The sequence below is a fragment of the Pongo pygmaeus genome, chromosome 11, assembly GCF_028885625.2.
Source record: "Pongo pygmaeus isolate AG05252 chromosome 11, NHGRI_mPonPyg2-v2.0_pri, whole genome shotgun sequence".
Taxonomy (NCBI): domain Eukaryota; kingdom Metazoa; phylum Chordata; class Mammalia; order Primates; family Hominidae; genus Pongo; species Pongo pygmaeus.
The window spans coordinates 67,611,248-67,631,738 of record NC_072384.2 but is presented as its reverse complement, the minus strand read 5'-3'; the positions used below and the strand labels follow the sequence as shown (position 1 = coordinate 67,631,738).

Here is a 20,491-nt window from a genome sequence, read left to right as displayed (position 1 = left end):
TTTAAATGATAGGCTCAAGAGTGAGAATTGATTACCAGACTGCTCCTGAAATTGCTGGTACTGTGGAAAAGAAGAAAAGGAAAGAAAATGACACCATTCTGTTATATTCCAGCCACAGAACATTGTGGTTAATTGATACTTTTATTTTTTGCTCCTGGTTGGATTTCTGTAACCTGTTTTCATAATTCTGTTACCATTGAATTTTATGGGCCAATTCATCTCTACAACTTGCCTTGTAAAAATAATAGTCCAGTAACTGTGACATGCATTTATAATGCATATTTATTAAAGTTATGGGACAGAAGACGTGTGCTGTGAGCCGTGGTGGGAAGTGGTGAGGGATGCTGAGCAATCCAGGGAAAGGCCTAGGGGCATAGAACCAGAGCACAGGCCCACATTCTGGTTCTGCTGTATAATTAACAGGCAAGCCCTTTTGTTCTCAAAGTGGTTGTACTATAAAGCGTCACCACTGTCAGGATCATAATTTTCTTTCTTTCAAACTCTGCATATTCAATTTAAATTCATTTCTATTTTACTTGGTCTGTGTTTTATAAAATAGCCGTATATTGGAGAGATAATTAGAGTGATTTTGTTGGCTTCAGGAAGCCTGTTTGAGGTCAGATAGCTAATGCGGGGTCCTTATTTTATAGCTGAGGGAGTAAAGACTTGCAGAGGTGAAGTGGCTCCCCCATAGTCACACCACTAGTTAGAGGCCAAGTCAGGATTCGGTTTAGGTCTTTACACTACCTGAAGCAACTCAGTAAGAGACCTTGAGATAAACTGTAGGGATTGGTTGAATGATAAAAGGCAAGTTAAGAATAATAATGGATCAGAGGGCAAAGAGAGTAAAGGAAACAGGAACAGGGATTAGGATAACTAGTACTGTAGAGTATTTTATGACTCACTTTCATATATATCATTTTATTCTCCCTGCAACCTTTTACAGCAGGCGTTATTCAGAGAATGGCTTGCTCATGGTTGCATTTCAGGTCAGTGGCAGCGCCAAGTCTTAACCTGAAATGCCTTATTTTTTCTACTCCAACAGTAAGGTCTACTCATGTCCCGGGATTCCCTGAAAACAGAGAGAGGCTGTGTATTGGAGACATTCATGGTTAATAAGCAATATTAAAGAAAATGGGCTCTCGGTGAGAAAGGCAGGAAAGATAAACAGTGGCTGAATCTTCTGGGCCCCGCCTTCCTCTGCATTGCAGGGTTTAAGGTGCCCAGCCTTTGTGATCCCCAAGTTTCAATAGTAACAGTCCATGTGTGAGTTGTGAGGTGCCATTTTAGGTAGCTGGACTTTACTACGGCTTATACAAGTCGTTCATGATGCCCATCCTATAACTGAGGCTTTCCATAGGAAACATTCATATCCACAATTGTGATGGGAATTAGGCACCATTACAGTCTTTACATGGAGGTGTTACGATGCCAAACAAGGCCTGCGTGTGTAAAGATCTAGTTTTGAAATTTCCAGAAAGAAATGGCTATATGAATCAAGTGATATTGTGATTTTATTCATTCCTTTCCTGATATAGTTTATAACACTGTTTGCTGTTTTCTTCTTAAAGGGCCCACCCAATGCTAATGAAGACTATAGAGAAGCTTCTTCTTGTGCCGTGAACCTCGTTTTGAGATTAAGGTAAATAATACTGTTGTTTGTTCTGCATTGTTTTTCCTATAGTACAGTTTTTTAAAATCTCCTTTGTTTTCATAATATTAGCATAAAATAAAATCGTTAGCTTATTTGATTTCCCCGAACCATGAGTGTATGCTGTATTCCCAGGGCTAATTGTGCTCTTCTAATTGCTTGCTAAAGAAGAGTAAGAAAGAAAAGCACCATATGAGTGTGTCTGCAGGCTCAGTGTACCTTTCATTATGTTTTAATTCCTTGCCTTTTCCTTCTTAGGTTTTTTTTTCTTTTCCTTTTTCTTTTTTTTTACAATGTAAGATCACAGTAAGAGATTTTTAATGAGTTTCTTTCACACTTCAGCAGTCGGTCTCTGACAGAAATAAACCATGCTTGTACTACAGGTTGCCTGTTCAGAACATTTTTCAGTGGCAAGTTTGATCAGCCACTGTGGAGAAATGACAGATGTATTTTGAAAGAAATCTCAGTCTTCTAGGAAATAGATACAAATATGGTGCCTGACAGTATGGTCTTTGTCTGCAGTCATGTGAATGTGAAAGCATTTTCCGTTTTAAGGATTTTTTTTTTTTAAATTATTTAAAGGTTCGTCTTTGTGATGTTCTTTGCTAAGAATTTGATATCTCAAGACAAAACTGTTTAAACTGAATTATAAACAGCTTAGTTTACCAGTTCTGTCAGAATACTGTCACATCTTTGAAGATGTTTTAAAAGAAGTTATACATATGTTCTTCTGACCATTAAACAAATAAAGCACGTGCATATACTAGGCATTTTCTGAGTTGTAGCTACAAAAAGCGGGTTCATCAGCAAGGTTAGTTTCTGGCCATTAGGGATTTTCAGAGTTGTAGCTACAAAAAGTGGGTTCATCCTTAAGGTTAGTTTCACCCCTCTGAGTTATCATAGTCCATCTAAGTAGACCACTGGCACCATAATCACCCCTCACTTCTGATGGTCATTTATAGTCTGCATTTTCACATATTTATCAAGGGAACCTCACAGTAACCCTTGGTATGATTCAATTCAGAGTTAAGAAGTGAAATTATCACAAGGCTGTTTTCCTTGTATTTGACAGTAGCCTTGATTATTATTCACAGTTCGTGAATTTAGCAATCACTAAAGAATGAGGTAGCCCATTCCCTTTTTGTTTGACTTTTGAATGAGGTACTTCTTTCATTTATATTTTACTTGTTCAGTTATTCATTAATTCAGCCCATATTTATGAGGAGCCCACTCTGCGCCAGGAGCTCTGTGCCAGGCTCATGTTGTCATTGAGGTGCAGTGGTGAGGAAGACTACCAAGGTTTTAGTCTAGCCCACTGAGCATGCAGTGTTGGAAGTGACCTTTAGAATCTAACAGTCTAATCGCCCACTTTATATATGCAAGAATCTTTTTTTTTAGTGTCCCTGCTGGATGTTTACCTAGCTTCTGTGCATACTAAAGCTCATGTTTTCTCCATGATGGCCCCTTTAATACTAAATAAAAGCCTTAATTGTTTGATGGTTCTTCCTCCTACTGAAGATTAAACCGACTTTTCTGTTCTGGGCTCCTATGGGCTGTAATTCTCCCCCTTAGTGCAAATATCAGACTGTGTGGATAAAAGTCTCCTGGAAAATGTGTCAAAACACGTACTACTGAACCTTAACTTTAGATATTATTTTGCCCTGGGTATTAGAGCAATATAAGACAAATGTGTTCCCTTATTTTTCTGAGAGCCATTTGTATATTTGTAAGGAATGTTCTTCTCTTTTCTTAGACAAAATACTGTAAGAATCTTTAGCCTTTTTCTCATGATACAGTTTCTATATTGCTCTTGCAATCCTAGTTGCTCACCTTTATTAATATTTAGTCTGTATCTGCCTTTGTTATATTTTCTCTTGTGGGTGTAGGTTGTTTTCATAAGCTTGTGGCTTAGATCACTAGTCCTACATGATGCTCCAGGAAGAAAGGGTTCTATGTTCAAATAAGTTAAAAAACAATGCACACTATTCATCAATCTGTGCACGTGCACACGCACGTGCACACACGCACATACACTTTTTTTGGAAATCATAAGGAATATTAACATTAAATATGTTAAGAAGTTCTACAGGAAGAGAATTTGTTTAACTTTCTTTAATCTAAAACCTATGTGACCTCATAACTCTTTTTCTGTGGCTATTTTGTGTTCGTTTTGTATGTAGTGCCCATATTTAAATACAGGATTCCAGATGTGGTCTGAGCAGGCTGGAATACAGTATTAAGATAATGTGGTTTTTTTTTTTTTTGTAATCCACACGCTATATTTCTCCTAAATCAGCCTGAGTTTTCATTGCCTTTTGAAATATCCATGCACATTGGTGACATGTTCAGCATGACTCAGCAGCCAAACAAAACAGCTGATTTTTTTAAAGGGCTACCAAGCCTAATTCTGAACTGCAACTCTAGCTACAACTTATCATTTATCACTAATAATTAACCTGATAGTTTTGATGAATTTCTTGTCCACTGTATGTTTCAATCATGACCATCAATGTGTCATATTCCAGTGTTTAGATATATGTCCATTGCCAATCTGATTAACCTGCCCTTTAGTCTTTATCCAAAACATTGATTAAGGTGTTTAGTAGTTTGAGGGAGAAGAGTCTTCTGACATCTGTTAGAAACCATTCACTGTCGGAGTGACTTTCAGTAATGAACTAGTGTTCTTTGGTACAGTTGTTCAACCAGCAACAAATTCAATGCCTTTTAGTGTACATCTAACACAATTATTCAGAAGGATATCATAAAGGGATCTATTATATATGTTGCTGAAGTTAATATGTACCACATTAATGGCATTTTACTGAATCTAATGACATAGAAACACTTTCAAATAATAGAAATGTTATTTTAGTATGACTTATTTTCAGTGAACACTTGTTGATACCTAATTGTTGGTAAGTTTGTCTACTTAGATTGCCATAAAAAAATACCATAGACTATGCGGCTGAAACAACAGAAAGGTATTTTCTCATAGTTGTGGAGATCAGGATGTCAGCATGGCTAGTTTCTGGTGAGGGCTCTCTTCTTGGCTTGCAGCTGTCTGTCTGCTTACTGAGTCCTCACATGGTGGAGAGGGAGTGAGAGCAAGCTCTCTGGTGTCTCTTGGGTCCCACCCTCATGAGCTCACCTAAACATAATTACCTCCCAAAGGCTCCATCTCTAAATACCATCACATGGAGGGTTAGGGCTTCAGCATATGAATTTTTTTCAGGGTGGGCCATGATTCAGTACATAGCAGTTGGTATACTTTTTTTTTCACTAAATATTTACAAGCTAGTTATTTAGACTATTACTTTTCATATTTGTGAACTCATGAATCTCTCAGAAATTATTGTTGGAGTGGGGTGGAAGGAGGGGGGATGTCCTTGTACTTCAGTTTGAGAAATAGCCTTTGAAAGTTCTAAGTTAAACAGTATTACTTTTTTGTGATCACTGTGTTCTAAAGTAAATGAAAACAGTAAATACATTCATTCATTCTATAAATATTTATCGAGCACTTACTGTGTGCATGGCATTGTTCCAGTTGCTGTAATGTACCAGTAGAAAAAAGAAAAGGCGGACTTCTTGCCCTAAAGGAGCTTACATTCTAGAGCCAGGGAGAGGAAAAATTCAAATATTCAAATTGCATGTATGATATACCAAGTTGTCTGAAGGAAAATGTATGTCAGGAGGATAGAAAGTAAGGGGGATGGTATTCTATATTATAGAAGGTATATTAGATTTCTGTTGCTGTGTGAAAAGCTATCACAAACTTAGCAACTTAGAACAGCACCCATTTATTATCTCAGTTTCTGTAGGTTGGAAGTCTGGGAACAGTTGAGTGGGGTAGTCTGCTCAGTGTCTCGCAGGCTGAAATGAAGGCATGCTCATCGGAGCTCATGGTCCTCTCTCAAGCCTTTTTGGACTGCTGGCAGAATTTAGCTCCTTGCGGTTGTGGATTGAGTTCCTGAGCTCCTATAGGCCACAAGCAGTTTACAACATGACTTGCCCTTTCAGGAGCAGCTGTGGACCATCTCCCCTACTCCACCCTCAACCCCAAGGCCTCAGTCTTTCTGTTTAAGGTTTTTTACCTGATTAAGCGGGCCTCACCTAGGATAATCTCCCTTTTCATGAACTCAAAATCAAACTGATTTGGAACTTTAATTACATCTTCACCTTTGCCATGTGACAACTTAGTCGCAGGAGTGACATCCCATTATAGTTACAGGTCCTGTTCATACTCAAGGGGAGAGGATGCTGCAGGGCAAGTTCACTAGGGAATGGGTTTATTGGGGTCATCTTATTTATTTGGAGAGGCCTACCACAGAAGGCCTCTCCAAATAAAGTAATATTTGAACAGACAGACCCCTATTGGAAGTGAGGAAACAAGCCACGAGGCCGAGCAAACAGCACTTGCAAACGTTTGAAGCAGGAAGCGCGTTATAAGCAATTGGAAAGGCAGCCAGGAAACCAGTGCAGGCAGAGCCAAGGTCATGGGCACAGAGAGTTAGCGGGGGCCAAATCACGTAGGGCTGTGTAGCCTGTGGTGAAGACTTTGGATTTTACTGTTAGAGGGCAGAAAACCAGGAGGCCTGTGAGCAGAAGAGTGATATGATCTGAATAAAATTTTAAACAGACAGCTGCAATTGATTTATAGAGAACAGACCATGTAGAGAGCATATAAGGTGGCTGTGAGAGTCCCTAGGCAGGCTGCTGCCATGACATAGTGAAGATGATGTGACTTGGACCAGAGTGAGGATTAATGGAAGTGGTAAGCAATTATTGGATTCCAGGTTGGGGAGAAAGAACTTGATTACTCAAAGTTTTGGCCTGAAAGTATGGAGGAATGGAGTTACTATTTTTTGAAATGGAAAAGAGAGTTTGAGTTGCAGGTTGGGATGGAATAAAGAACTCAGTTTTGCACATGTTAAGCTTGAGTTGTCTGTGAGGATGTATCAGGTAGGGATTTGGATGCATGATTTCAAAGATGTCTCGGCTAGAGATGTAAATTTGGAAACAGTTGGTGCCTATGGCATTTAAAGTTATGAAATTAAGTGAAGGTAGAGAAGAGAAGTGGGCTGGTACTGTCACAGATGTTGCATAGGTAAGCATCCACTGATTGAGAAGGAGAGGCTGGTGAGGTAGAGGAGAGAGTGATGTTCCTAAAAAACAAATAGAGGAAGTGTTTGAAGAAAGGAGGAGTGAAAAGCTGCATCAAATGCTATCAATAGATCAAGTATATTTGCAAAATGAAGCATATGCTTGACCTTGGCAAGAATATTTTCAGTAGAGTGATGGGGACAAAAGCCTGGTCCAGCTGGGTTCAAGAGATTGGCAAGAGAGAACAGGGGGTAACAAACAGATAACTTATTAGTACAGGTAACTCTTGTGAGAAATTCTCAACACAAGGGATCAAAACTATGGAGTGATAGCTCAATGAGAATATTGGGTAAAGGAAGATTTTTTTAAAAAAGCATGTTTACAGGTGAATGGGAATGATTCAATAGAGAAGGAAAAATTGAATGAGGGAGGGGACAGTGCCAGACTGATGTTCTCAAATGGGTGAACAGGGATGATCCCCAGACATCTGTTAGATAGGAGAAAGGAGAGGTCATCTCTTGGATGGTACAGCTACATCAGGGGAAGGCAGGCAGGGGTGGCAGGTAGAGGTGCAAGGAGACTATACCTCGCGTGGAAGTCTTCTTCTGTTTCTATTTTCTCAGTAAAACAGGGAATGTCATTAGTTGAGAGTGAGGAAGGAAAAGAAGGTGATGGAGGTTTTAGAAGAGAGGAGAATAATTGTGTAGGAGAGCAGGAGAGTAAATTTTCTAGGGAAATGCAGAAGGATTAACAGGCTGGAACAGGGATCACTGGAGGTTAATAATGACCCAGCATGTAAGTGTCTGTGTGTGTGTACATGTGATTATAATTAAGGAAACACAACATTTAAAAACATTCATAGAGGGCCAGGCGCGGTGGCTTACGCCTATAATCGCAGCACTTTGGGAGGCCAAGGCAGGCAGATCACTTGAGGTCAGGAGTTCGAGATCAGCCTGGCCAACATGGTGAAACCCTGTCTCTACTAAAAATACAAAAATTAGCTGAGTGTGGTGGCGCATGGGCTATAATCCCCACTACTCAGGAGGCTGAGGCATGAGAATTGCTAGAACACGGGAGGTAGAGGTTGCAGTGAGCAGAAATTATGCCACTGCACTCTAGCCTGGGCGACAGAGCGAGACTCTGTCTCAAAAAAGTAAGTGAATAAATAAAACATTCGTAGAGGATTCTGTGAGCATAGCTATGGGCCACCATCTTAGAAACACTGTTTAAGTCATAAATAAATATGAGTCATAGAATTGCTGTCAAGCTGATCTCTTGTGTGCAAGGTGGCAGTCCCCTGCCCTCTTCTCTCACCCCAGCACCCCTCAAAGGTCTGACTTCCTTCTTTTATTGCCTTTGAAGTTACAGGCTCTTTGAATATCAAAAACCCACTATCCAGTGTTGTTCCCTGCCACACAATTTGTTCATACCCATTCCCCATTTGAAATCTACTTTGGATCATTTGCATCATCTCTGGGCCTGAACAAGCTATTCCCGAAACCATCCTGTGTGATAGGGAGCTGGAAGGCTGCTCTTGGCTGGTGTTGATCAGATTTTTAAAAATCCATGCCCTCTTTTGCGCCTTCCTCATTTGTTTCCATCTCCATTCAAGACTCTGATATATGTGAATGCATTTGTACATATACATATCTACATGTACACACACATACATATATGCCTGCATGTGTACACATACACGTATATTTGTATATGCCCTCACTCTCTGTGAATCACTCCTCAATGCGATGCGTGGCTGTCGGGTATTGGGAAGTAGTATGCTTGCATTTCTTATCCCCGAGCCTATCTGGGTGTGACATTTATGTGTGTTATGCTCCACAGGCTAGTAGGTAGGAGACTTTAGTTCAGGCCAGCCCTTCATCAGTCCTTAACTAATGCTGTGTGGGTGGCTGCCCTCTCCACCTCTTGGAAAGGTCACTGTGACTTTCTTTTTGACATAGCATTTTATGGCCCTACCTGCTGGGAACGTGGCTTCGTGCCTCACTGCACACCTCTCCCCCTCGCCCCGGAAGATCACCTTTATTCTCTAAGTAGGAAACTGGGAAATATTATCCTTTTCAAAATGTCGCACTCTAGGAGAAAAGACAGATATGTTGTGGCTACAGGTAGTGTATTTCTCCACTATTTATTTATTCCTGGAGATCATAGGCTAAAGTCTGAGGAAGCAAAAGGGTAGTTTCTTCCTTGAAAAAAATATATTATTGCTTTAATTTGCTGTTATATGCAATATCGGAGAACAGGATTAGACCTTAAGGCTCAATGTTAAATGCTGGAGATGGTTAAAATGCAGATTTATCTTTTTCTTTTAAGTGTTTTGCAAATTTTTTTGTCCATAGTATATAAGATGTCATCTATGATATCAAAAAAATTGAATTATCATAAAGCCAGTACAAGATAAGGAAATCCTCCTAAATGCCAAACTCAGGAGAAAAATACCAAGTGGGCCACCCTGTAATTTATATACTGTCAGTAGATGGTAATACAGTTTCTGTTTTGAGTCAAACATTATACAAATATTTTTCCATTAGTATATTTTTCATCAAATAAAATAGTCATGCATTTGGCACAAAACATGTTTATTAGAATCAGGCTCAGTGACTTGGAAAATGATAAATCTATCAGTTAAATTATTAATTCCTTTGTATTAGATGCTGTTCATACTTTGACAGCTCAGCCCTATGGATGGCATTTACAGTTTTGCTGAAGGCAGCCCTGCCAATTGCCATACATAGATATGCTGGTATGGTATGTCCCATCAACTTGCTCATCATGAATTTACCTTGTTATTATGTAGCAGTATCATTGGACCTTGAGGGACCAGTTAAAGACCCCAGATCAGCACAGTGGCTTCCTGTTGGTAGGGAAAAATGATCTCTAGCATGGGATACTTATTTTAACTCAGCATGACAATTGTTGCCTAATTCAGTTTATTATTTTAGTTTCATTATTAAAAGATGCACTTATCTATTTGTAAAGAATAGACTTAGTAAATTATGTTTTCATAAAGAAAGCTAAATCTGTTAGAAACGATGTTGACCATTGTTTTAGCATGAGTATGCAAGAATTCTAATTCCATCATTATTCAGGAGGAATTAGAATTCTTAAACTGTTCTCCAGCCTATAAAATAGGGCTAATTGTATAATTCTTACCGGTCAAGTGGCTGGGAGGTTTGATTAATTTTTTCCCTGAAAGGTTAAGTAGTATAGGCATAGTGTTCAGTTATGCAATGCTTTCTTAGTACATGTTCTTTTTTCCCTCCACAGCAAACTACTTATTTACTGCTTTCTTTGTGCAAGTCTTTGTTGAAAATTCAAAGATGAATAAAGCAAGGTTTCTGCACTCAGAGAGCTTACATGTAGGCGGAGAGATCAGATCCTGCACAAGTGACCATAATATAAGGTAGAAGGTGATAAATGCAGTAAGAAGAGAGATAAAACTAAGAAGCTATGGGTAGTTAGAGGAAGGTGAAAGCCCTTTTGTTTAGATGTTATCTTTGGTGTGCTTGTTCCCATAGTAACCAGTGGTGTTTTTTTTTTTTCCAACAACCAAATTTTGAGAAGAGTAATCGATAGGACAATCCAGGGTCAGTGTCATGCTGTGGTCTTTGGTAGGGGGTTTACCTGTCTTAACTTATTTCTGAAAAGACCACATTTGTTTTTCAGTAGAGTGGTATATGTTATTACGTGGGTACCAAATTAATAGAAATACAGTGCTTTGATCCAAAAAATGTCTGGCGTTTTACTTCATTTTTTGGGTGTTCTCTTTTGGTTGTTTTCTGTCCTTTGAGAATTTGAGTCCCTGATGCATATCTTGGCTTTATTAGTGGTATCCTTCAAAAAGATGAAATGCCTACTATGTGCCAAGCACGATGATAAGCACGTTATTTGCTGTGTCTTGTTTAATCATCATAAAACCACCATAGCTTCCATCCTATTGTTACCAGAATTTCACATGTAGGAGATTAAGGTTTAAAGTCATGAAATAATTTGTTTAACACCGTAAAGCTCACAAGAAGCAGAGACGAGTCTTGAACCTAGGTCAGTTTAACATGTTGGTCCTTGTTCTTCTTCCCTGACCCTGTGGCCTTGCTCTATTCAGTCCTGTTTTGAATGCGGTAAGAAACTCCTGTACTTTAGGGATTGTTACATTTACCTGTCTTCCCATTAACGTTTCACATAAATATTCTTTTAACAATGTTTCCCAACAAACTCATCATTAAATGTTATGACAGGAATATTGGAAAATATTTTTCTTGGAGGAGATGCTAAAGATGCTGCTGCAAATAGAAACTGGCATTTTTCGTGTTTTAATAATTTTTCAAGCACTGTCACATCACTTGCTTGATTTAGTTTTTCCTTTCATCCTACATTTGCTGCTGACAGATGAAACAGAAAGATTGGAGATGTTAAGTGGCTTTCCTGCAGTCACAGCTGTAATTCTCCAGCTGGCTAGCATCTGGGTCTTCTGACACTAATTCAATGTTATTGATGATATGGTATAGGGAGATAGTATACATATAGGTGATAGAGGGTCGTGTAAGGTGTTGCCTTTGGCATATACAAAATCCTTCTGCTGGTAAACATGCTAAAGGAAAGAAGGTTTGTATTCAGAAAAAATTGGTATAAGGGAAGCAAAATAGAAGAATGAAAAACCATTCATTCTGCGATAATACTGTTTTTTCCTTGACAACTGAGCAAGAGGACATTGTGAGTACAAATACTTTCAGCAATAGAGGATGCATAGAGTTCTTTAAAGATATTATTTATTTTCAAGCCGTAAATGGTCATCTTAGAAATTCAGAAAGTCAACATAAATTAAAGAAATAACATCATCCATAATCTCACCACCCAGAAATAATTATTAGCCTCTTGGTAAATATTCTTCCAGACTTTTTTCTACATACATGTTAATGTAGATTTTTAATTTTTTAAATGTTATCATATGAACTGTCTATTTTATTATAAAACAACACATGTTGTTTTCTAATCTGCTTTGTTTATTTTGGTAGTATGTCCTGGATACCTTTTCATATCGATGAATACAAATCTATAGAATCCTTTTTAATGGCTTCCTTATATTTGGATTGAATGCACCAAAACTTATATTACTGAAAAAGTGTTATTTGATATTGAGGGAGTTCCCAGTTTTTCAGTATTGTATCATATAAAAGGTTAAATGTGCAAGAATGATGTTCGAAAACTGCCCAGTAGGAAAATCTCTTTTAGCTTTGAATTTTGACTTAGTGAAATGCTCTTAGACTTTGAGAAGCCTGAAGATACAGAACTGAGTAAACCCAGTATCAAAGCACATGGGGATTACTTAGGAGCTGGTTCTGGCTCTTGGGTCAGCAGAGGTTGTCATCATCTGTGTAGCAGCAGACACCGCTTCCTCGCTCTGTGTTGGTGCTGAGTTCTTACAGCAGGGTTTTAACGAGGTCCCTGCACGGAGAAGCTACAAAACTGAATGATTTCTTAATGTAAGAGGGTTCCATTTTGAAGCTGTTCTTTTGGATACTTCCTTTGAGAGCTTATTCTTTAAAGAATCCTCCCTTAGCTGCTTGCTGTGAGCACCCAGGAGCTAGAGGAAGTAGCCTGTGTTGGACCTAACAGTTGGAGGAGATGAGAGATCACCTTTATGCTCTGTGAGCCTTACACAATGGCTAGCATGTTACAGATCCTGAATAAATATGTACTACACAGGTGCCAACTGAATGATTTTTAATGAAAGGCGTATTTTACAAACAATATCAAGATGCTATTTGCAGCTCTTTATTTTTGACATTATAGTGGAAATGTATACAGAAAATACTCCTTTACTAGATTGCTTTTTTCCAAGGCAAATTAATCCTTTTGACATAATCTCGTATATTTTGTTCTTTTAAATACTTTTCTGTTAAGACAAAAATGGACTTTTTAAGGTACCTACTATTTTAAAGACATTTTCTCTGCATGCTTATCTATGTAAAGACATGAAAAGATTCATGAGAATGGAGCAAAAGTTCATAGAAGGTGTGGAGAGTCCTGGAAATATGACCAAACGATCAGTCCAGCAGGGAAGAACTGCAAGGCAGTTTCTGTGTCAGAGAATAAAAGAAGGGATGCTAAACAAGGGCCTTGCATGAGCATTCCCTGCCCTCCATTGAGACCCAGCTGTGTTACCTCCCCTCGGCTTGGCACAGTGTCTATTGGCAGTTCCCACCTCTAGGTCTCAGGACCAACTCTCATCGTTCACATTTGAAAGTGCGAATGTGCTGTGTTTCTTTCCACAGAGCCTTCTTTGGTAGAAGATTTCCTAGTTAAAAAAAAAAGTCTTCCGCATTTTTTTTTTCACTAAAAGAAGAGTGAAGCCAAACACCTATCAGCAGCTAGAGGATGGAAGCTGGCATGCCTCTGTGGAGCTTTCCATGGCTGTCTTTCTGAGGCAGGGCATTTTCAGGGGAGCTCTTAGCTCAGAGAAGTGGGGTGAATTGTGCCATGTCACGTGACTAGTCAGTGTCAGCCCCAGGAGTCAAATGCTAATATCAACCTTAAGAGTAAAGTAGAGGGGGCCGGGCACTGTGGCTCGTGCCTGTAATTGCAGCCCTTTGGGAGACCAAGGCAAGGAGGATCGCTGGAGCCTAGGCATTTGAGACCAGCCTGGGCAACAAAGTGAGACCCTGTCTCAAAAAATTAAAAAAGAGTAGAATGGAGGGCCTCCTTGCTCTCCTCTCATCTTAAGTTCCACAGCACCGTAGCCAGGAGTCAGTCTTGCATGGTAGACCAATTGTTTGGTTATGTTTTGGGGACTTTCGTGTCTTCTGTGAACTATTGCTTCTTTCTCATGAGCCTTTTAATGTCATTACACAGATAGGCGTGAAGAGAAAATGTCTTAAAAATAGTCAGTACCTTAAACAGCTTTTTTTTTGGTGGCATTTAAGTCAATGTTAATTACCTGATACTTTGCCTGGTAGTAGCCTGAAATTTTAACAAATGCCTTTGTATTTTAAGTTATCCTTCCTGTCGCTGTGCAGAGCCTGTCTCCCTCATCCTTTTTTATATTCCACCTTTCCTGGCTGCTGATGAGGTAACCTGCTGCTCTTAGCATTCTAAAAATTCTCTTCTCCAGTTTTATCAGGGAAGGTTGTCTCTTAGGACTTGTCCTCTTGATCAGAGATGAATAATTCTGGAGACTGTTTGCAGAGTTATTTCAGTTCTCCGTTACCATATCCCTGAAGATAACGAGTGGTAAGATTTCTTCCTCGAGATGCTGAGTCTTGGAAAGGTAACAAGTATATTTCAGTTTGGGGGCTTTCTTTGCATTAACTTTTCTTTCCCTGTTGAAACCAGACTTCTTGGAATGTAATTTAAACTTTATTTTGCAATCCCCGAAGTGCTAGAAAACTTTATTCTCCTTGGTAAAATTCATACAGTTGTTAACTGATGGTATTGTGGGAAATCTCTACTGTCCAGTGAATTTCATTGGTTGGCCTTTGTATTAGTTTTCTATCACTGCTATAACAGATTACCATATACTTATTGGCTTACAGCAGCACAGATGTATTGTATTCCAGTCTGTAGGTCAGAAGTTCAACAGGAGTCTCAGTGGGCTATAAAATCAAGGTGTCTATAGAGCTGCATTCCTTTCTGGAGGCCCTTGGGGAGAGTCTGTTTCCTTCCCTTTTCCAGCTTGTAGAGGTAGCCCGCATCCCTCGGCTTCTTCTGCCATCTGCAAAGCCAGCAGCTTAACATCTCTCTAGCCTTGCTTCTGTTAACACAGAAGCAAGATCTCTTTCTCTGACCACCAGGAGGGTTCTCTGCTTTTAAGGACCCTTGTGATTAGAATGGTCTCACCAGGATAATCCAAAATAATCTTTCTTCACAAGGTCCTTAATTTAATTACATCTACCAAATCCCTTTTTGCCATGAAGAGTTAACTTATTCACAGGTTCCTGAGATTTGGCTGTGGACATATTTGGGGGCTATTATTCTGATACTAAAGAAAGATTTTAAGTGTCTCTCCTTATTCGTGGTATATGATTTCTAATTTTTATTAGGCTTGCTTCCTGGTCCCACACTTCTTGGTATTACAGGGCCTGATGCAGGGCCTGCCACATTCCTAACATTCAGGCTTCCCTGAAGTAGGGCAGTGAACTTGCATGAGCTTGGATTATCATTATGGAGCACCTTTGGAGTGCCCAGTGTACGCCAAATGTTACAAAGAAGATACTGTGTGAAGCTTATTTTCTTCTATGTTTTGAGACAATCATATGGAAGTATGAAATTGCATATTATCCCTTTCAGCTGATAAGAGGGATTGCTTAAAAGTACAAGGTAATTTGGAAGGTGTGCCTTCCTATGAAATCTTTCAAGTAGAGATCTGGAATCTGTGATTCCCATGTAGCCCCCTCCTTTAGAATCGGACACCCAGTTCTCTCCTGATGTACATGAGTAGTGTGTTTCTAATGCTTCACTATTACAAACAATGCTACCTTACACATATCTGGTTATTTCCCAAGGAAGAGTATGAACACAGACACAAGTCAGGCAAGTGCAGGGCACAGGCAAGGAGAATTGCTAGTTCTCAGTTGGTGGCTGGAGTCATAGTTACTATTATGGATAGCATTTACTGCTTGCTACTCATATGCAAAGCAGTGTGTTAAATGCCCACTGCCTTGTTTCTTTTACTTCTGATAACACTGTGAAATAGATACTAATGTTATTCTCATTTACAGATGAAAAACAACCAAAGCACAAAAGTTAATTTACTTGCCTAGAGAGTTAAGCACTCCTGTTTAGTACCTGAGCAGGAATTCTAACTTGTGTTATCTGATCCTGGTAGGCCCTCATTTAAATGATGCCCTGGATATCTTCCAATGAAAGAAAAGGCCAGAAATATAGATTGGCAGATACTTGGTTAAGGATTTTGTGCTAGGGAATTAGGATTTTGTTTTGTAGGCAATGGAAAGTAATAAAAATATCTTTTGGGTGACAGGAGGCAACCCGGTAAGAAAATTACCAGGACTTTTGTTCATTCAGAAATTGGAGCTTATCTCTCTGCCTCCATTCTTGTCATTATCCAGCATTAGCCGTGTGTTCCGGATGTTCGGTGGTAGCTGGGAGAGAATTGATTAACTCAGGGGAGTCTTCATCTCCTTCATTTCGCTCTCAGAGATCCTGAGTCTTGTGTAGTGCTTGTTTCACACTGTTTTTCTTTGACTGTTACATCACCTGACAATCCAAAGAGCATCTGGGCAAAGGGCTGGTGGTTTTACAAGGTACTCAGTGGCCACTGATGATCAGGGCTATCACTTATTCCTTTTGCAAATGGTGATGAAAACCATCTTGTCAATAGCATGATGCATTAGGCATTTGCCAGAGCTGACTACGTTTAGTCTGTGTGATGCTGTTGAGGGTATTACATGGGTAAAGGAAGGTCTGGGGTCACATCAGAGGCATTACAGAGCTAGGGGAAAGAGATGATATGAGCATCTGGATATGGCGCCTAGCTTAGATGCCAGTAGCTGGTAGTCAGGTGGCGGGGTTGCTAATTACAGAAGGTAGCTAGAGAACCTGAAGAGTCAACAACAAAGGTGGTGGAAAGAATAAAGCAAGAGCCAGTTATCGGAGGCTTGAGTGGTTCGGGTAGTGTTTTCTAGCAGGTTTCATTTACCCAGGTCATGTACTGTGCCTGGGGCCTGCAGCAATGACCTCTTAGAAGTGGCCCAGTTTGGCCCAACGTTCATGAGAGACAAGAACATAAATTTACCTGAACTTAAAAAGCATAGGCCGGGCCGGGCGCGCTGGCTCACGCCTGTAATCCCAGCACTTTGGGAGGCCAAGGCCGGCGGATCACAAGGTCAGGAGATCGAGACCGTCCTGGCTAACATGGTGAAACCCCGTCTCTACTAAAAATACAAAAAATTAGCCAGGCGTTGTGGTGGTCGCCTGTAGTCCCAGCTACTCGGGAGGCTGAGGCAGGAGGAGAATGGCATGAACCCGGGAGGCGGAGGTTGCAGTGAGCCGAGATTGTGCCATTATACCCCAGCCTGGGCGACAGAATGAGACCCCTTCTCAAAAAAAAAAAAAAAAAAAAGCGTAGGCCAAGAAGGAGGTAGAAAATAACTGTATTTTAGGGAACTATGGCAAAATAAAACCCATCACTTGATAAGGATCTTAATTTAATCAGAATTTGGCTGCATGGAGTAACTAGAGATTATCTCCTGAGCTTTCACCCTATGGGCCACATAGAAATGGGACTATCAAATGTAAGAACTACTCTTTTAAAAAATTTTCAGAAAATAAAACTCCGCGCTGTCCTCTGGTAATCTGCTTAGCTCAGTGAGTTTCCCCAGTGAGGTAAGTAGTTAAGCAACTTTAATCTCCAAAAGGAAATACGAGTCTTGGTTGAGTTTTTAATGAATTTGGATATGGGAGATGCTGTCAAGCATACCTGGCCACAAAGTATTAATGTAAGTCCTCTTTAAAACCCTTTGACTCATTTTTATTTGCAGAGATACGTCTTGTTTCATAAAAGCATTGGAGGGCTTCTGCCCTGGGTAAGAAAGCAAACCACCTTTCTGACACAGAGGGCCCTGGGGAGGAGGTTTGGTCTCCCGGCCCCCTAAGTTTATACTAATCCTTTACCTCGGAGCATGCTGCAGTGGCTACTTGAAGATGACTTTTCAGTCCCTACGTGGGGAATTTACCAGCATGCCCACCAATGGCCTTTGTTGTCTTAATGGAGAAGCTCTGGGGATTTTGTAAAACCAAACTTTGTACGTTTGTCTGTAACTAGTTCTAGAGTTCTTGCTGTGGAGCAGATACAAGGTCAGCTCAGTCAAAAAGCTGGTGGGGTTTTTGTCCTTTGATCCTTTCTCTTTTTATGGTTTGATTGCACCATTTTGCTCCCTCCCCCGAAAGAGAAGTCTTTCTCTGAGAATGTTCAAATGAATTATTAGGCCTCTAAAGCACTTAAAATGAATGTTTATTACCACAGCATGGCTATATCATTTTAAACTCTAACATTGTAAATCACACCAAGGATCCTAGTCAGATTGGCCTTTTGACTGCATTAGCCTAGTTGTTCTGTTGCAGGGAAGTGTATTGTTTGCTTATAGAGTATTTTTAGCAATATCCAAGTAGCTAAGAGGAATCTTTTTTTTATTTCTTAAAACACTCTGTCTCTTTTACCTCTTTTCTCCAACATCTAAAAGAAAATGGGGAACTTAAAAAATATCAGGGCTAAAAAATATTTAACAATGCTTCATTCTTTTTTTCCTTTTTTTTAAGTTGTTTTTTCTTCATTCTTTTTTAATCAGTTTATTGTACAATCTATACTCGCTGGGTAAAAACAAAACAGAAGTTTTGTGTTTCTTTAGTCACTGCCTTTAAAGAATTGTCAGATCTTCCCTTCACATCTTTTAATGGCATCTTTGGCATTAGGCCATAATTTTTCTGTCACTTGGAATGTAAAAAAGTTTGGTTTAAGCTTCCATTTATTATGCAGTTTCACCTTTATCCCCTCCCGTCACCCACCTGACCCCTCTCCCTGAGGAGGGAACACAGTTAGCCCTTTCTCCCCTTTTTGGGCTGCTTTTTCCTCTTGGTTGCCACTGCTTCTCTAAAACTAACTGGCTGCCAGTGTCCTCTGAGGCAGGTGTCCAAAGGCCAGCTCTTCAGTGGTGACCCTGGTGGGACTCTCTGAAGAGATATAGGCCAGTTCTGCTTCCTTTCACCTAGGGAGGTGAGCAAGTGACTTACCTCCACTTGGGAGGAGTGGGGTGATGGCAAGATGGCTTGATGTGGGCTACCTTCCAGGTGACCCCTTCACCACACCAAGACACGGGGGTAGGTGTGTGTGCATGCTCAACGGCTGCTCCTTCTCTGCACTCTGCTGTCTCACTAGTTTTGTTTGTTTGTTTGTTTGTTTTGTTTTTGAGATGGAGGAGTCTCCCTCTGTCACCAGGCTGGAGTGCAGTGGCACGATCTTGGCTTACTGCAACCTCCATCTCTCAGGTTCAAGCAATTCCCCTGCCATAGCCTCCTACGTAGCTGGGACTACAGGCACGTACCACCACGTCCGGCTAATTTTTTGTATTTTAGTAGAGACGGGGTTTCACCATGTTGGCCAGGATGGTCTCGATCTCCTGACCTCGTGATCCACCCGCCTCAGGTTCCCAAAGTGCTGGGATTACAGATGTGAGCCACCATGCCTGGCCATCTTGCTAGTTTTCTTTTCCTTGCTCAGGCACTAGGGGTAGGGTTGATCGATATGTCTGCTCCCTAAGCAGGTATTGATCTGGGGAATGAGATGCCAGCCTTGCCTCCTTGCCCACTCCTTTGACCTGTGGAGTGCCTCTCTGGGGGACTCCTGCAGTTGTATTGGTAGTGGAGAGCCTCAGCACACAGCCTAGACCAATAACTCATGAGGGTTCCCTATCATTCTTTACCCCTTCACCATATTTTCTTTATAAAGATAGGAGTTGGAGGAGTCAGATGTCGTGGTTGGGGCTAGCATAGCCATTTTGGCCAATTGTTAATAAGCCTTAAAGGAGTAGCATGATATTTGCATCAATCTTTAGAATATGGGGTAGCTGATGCCTGGTTATTTTTAGCTTAGCATCCTAGGAACAGTGCTAGGGTGACAGGAAAAGATTCACCTAATATCCACTGTCACAGTCATTCATCTCTACGTCTGTTGAACTCCTGCTGGGCAAGTTACCATGGGAATATTCTAAAACATAAACTTTGTCCTTGAAGGATCTTATATTTTGGTTTAAGAAAATAAGGATATAAACAGAGAAAATATTGAATAACCATATAAGCATGTGAAGAATTGTTCAAATAAATTAAATTGAGAATAATGGTGTCATTTTTCAAATATCAGTGTCAACTGGGGTAGACAGCTAAGACTGCCTCTGGCCTGCTGCGGGGGGGGTGTGGGGGTGGGTGAGGCAGGGGGCCTGAGTGTTTCTGTTCTAGAGGATGCCTTCCAGCTCTGCTGTGTAGCTTCTAGCTGTGCTCTGCAGATTAAAAGAAGATGAAACACCCAGGGTGTGGGAGGAATGGAAGAAGAAATGTGAAAATGTACCAAGGCACAGGTTTAGGACTAACTTGAATTTTTTTTTTAACCAGATTAAATTTTGAAATAACATCATTATATTCTTGTTTATAACTTTTTTTTTTGGTCACTCATAAGATGCAAATGAGCAATGTTGGTTTTTTTGTTTGTTTTTTTTTGTTTGTTTTTTGTTTTTTTTGACTTGTGACTTTACTTTCAACGGAAGTTATAAGGAGCTTGCTGTTCACTGAATGCTTTTCTTTCTCTTCCCTGTTATCAGGTTGATTCCTGTTCAGTATAGTTACTCATTTTTTCCTGTACTTACGTGAAAGGAGAATGTAATTAACCACTCTCTTTGGCAGTGGGTCTGTTGGAATTGTTACCTGTTTGGCCCTTAGACATGGTTGGTTGGTTTGCATTCTTGGTCTCCTTTCCCAATCTTATTTGTCTTCTGTGATCCTTGCCCAGCATGCAGTTGGCCTCTCCTTCCACTGCAGACAAACAGGTCTTTGCTCACCTTCCCAAAAAGCTGTCACTGGTTCCCTTGGGTTTGCCTCACCACAGTGCAACGAAGTGCATGAATTTGGGTATTTGTAGATTTGGTGCAGTGTACATTTTAATCTTCTTCTTTCTTCTCTTTTTCTAAACTCCTAGTCCTTTTATATTTTCCTTCCTGTTTCTTA

The 20,491-nt window shown here is 40.2% G+C and overlaps 1 protein-coding gene across 1 annotated transcript in view; it reads left to right on the top strand.

Moving 5' to 3' along the window:
* The window catches only part of STK39 (serine/threonine kinase 39), a 300,737-nt gene that overhangs the window by 189,145 nt on the left and 91,101 nt on the right, over nt 1-20,491 (top strand). Inside the window, exon 14 of the mRNA XM_054477384.2 lies at nt 1,572-1,642. Within this exon, the coding sequence (XP_054333359.1) occupies nt 1,572-1,642 (71 nt within the window). The remainder of the gene's footprint in view (nt 1-1,571; nt 1,643-20,491) is intronic.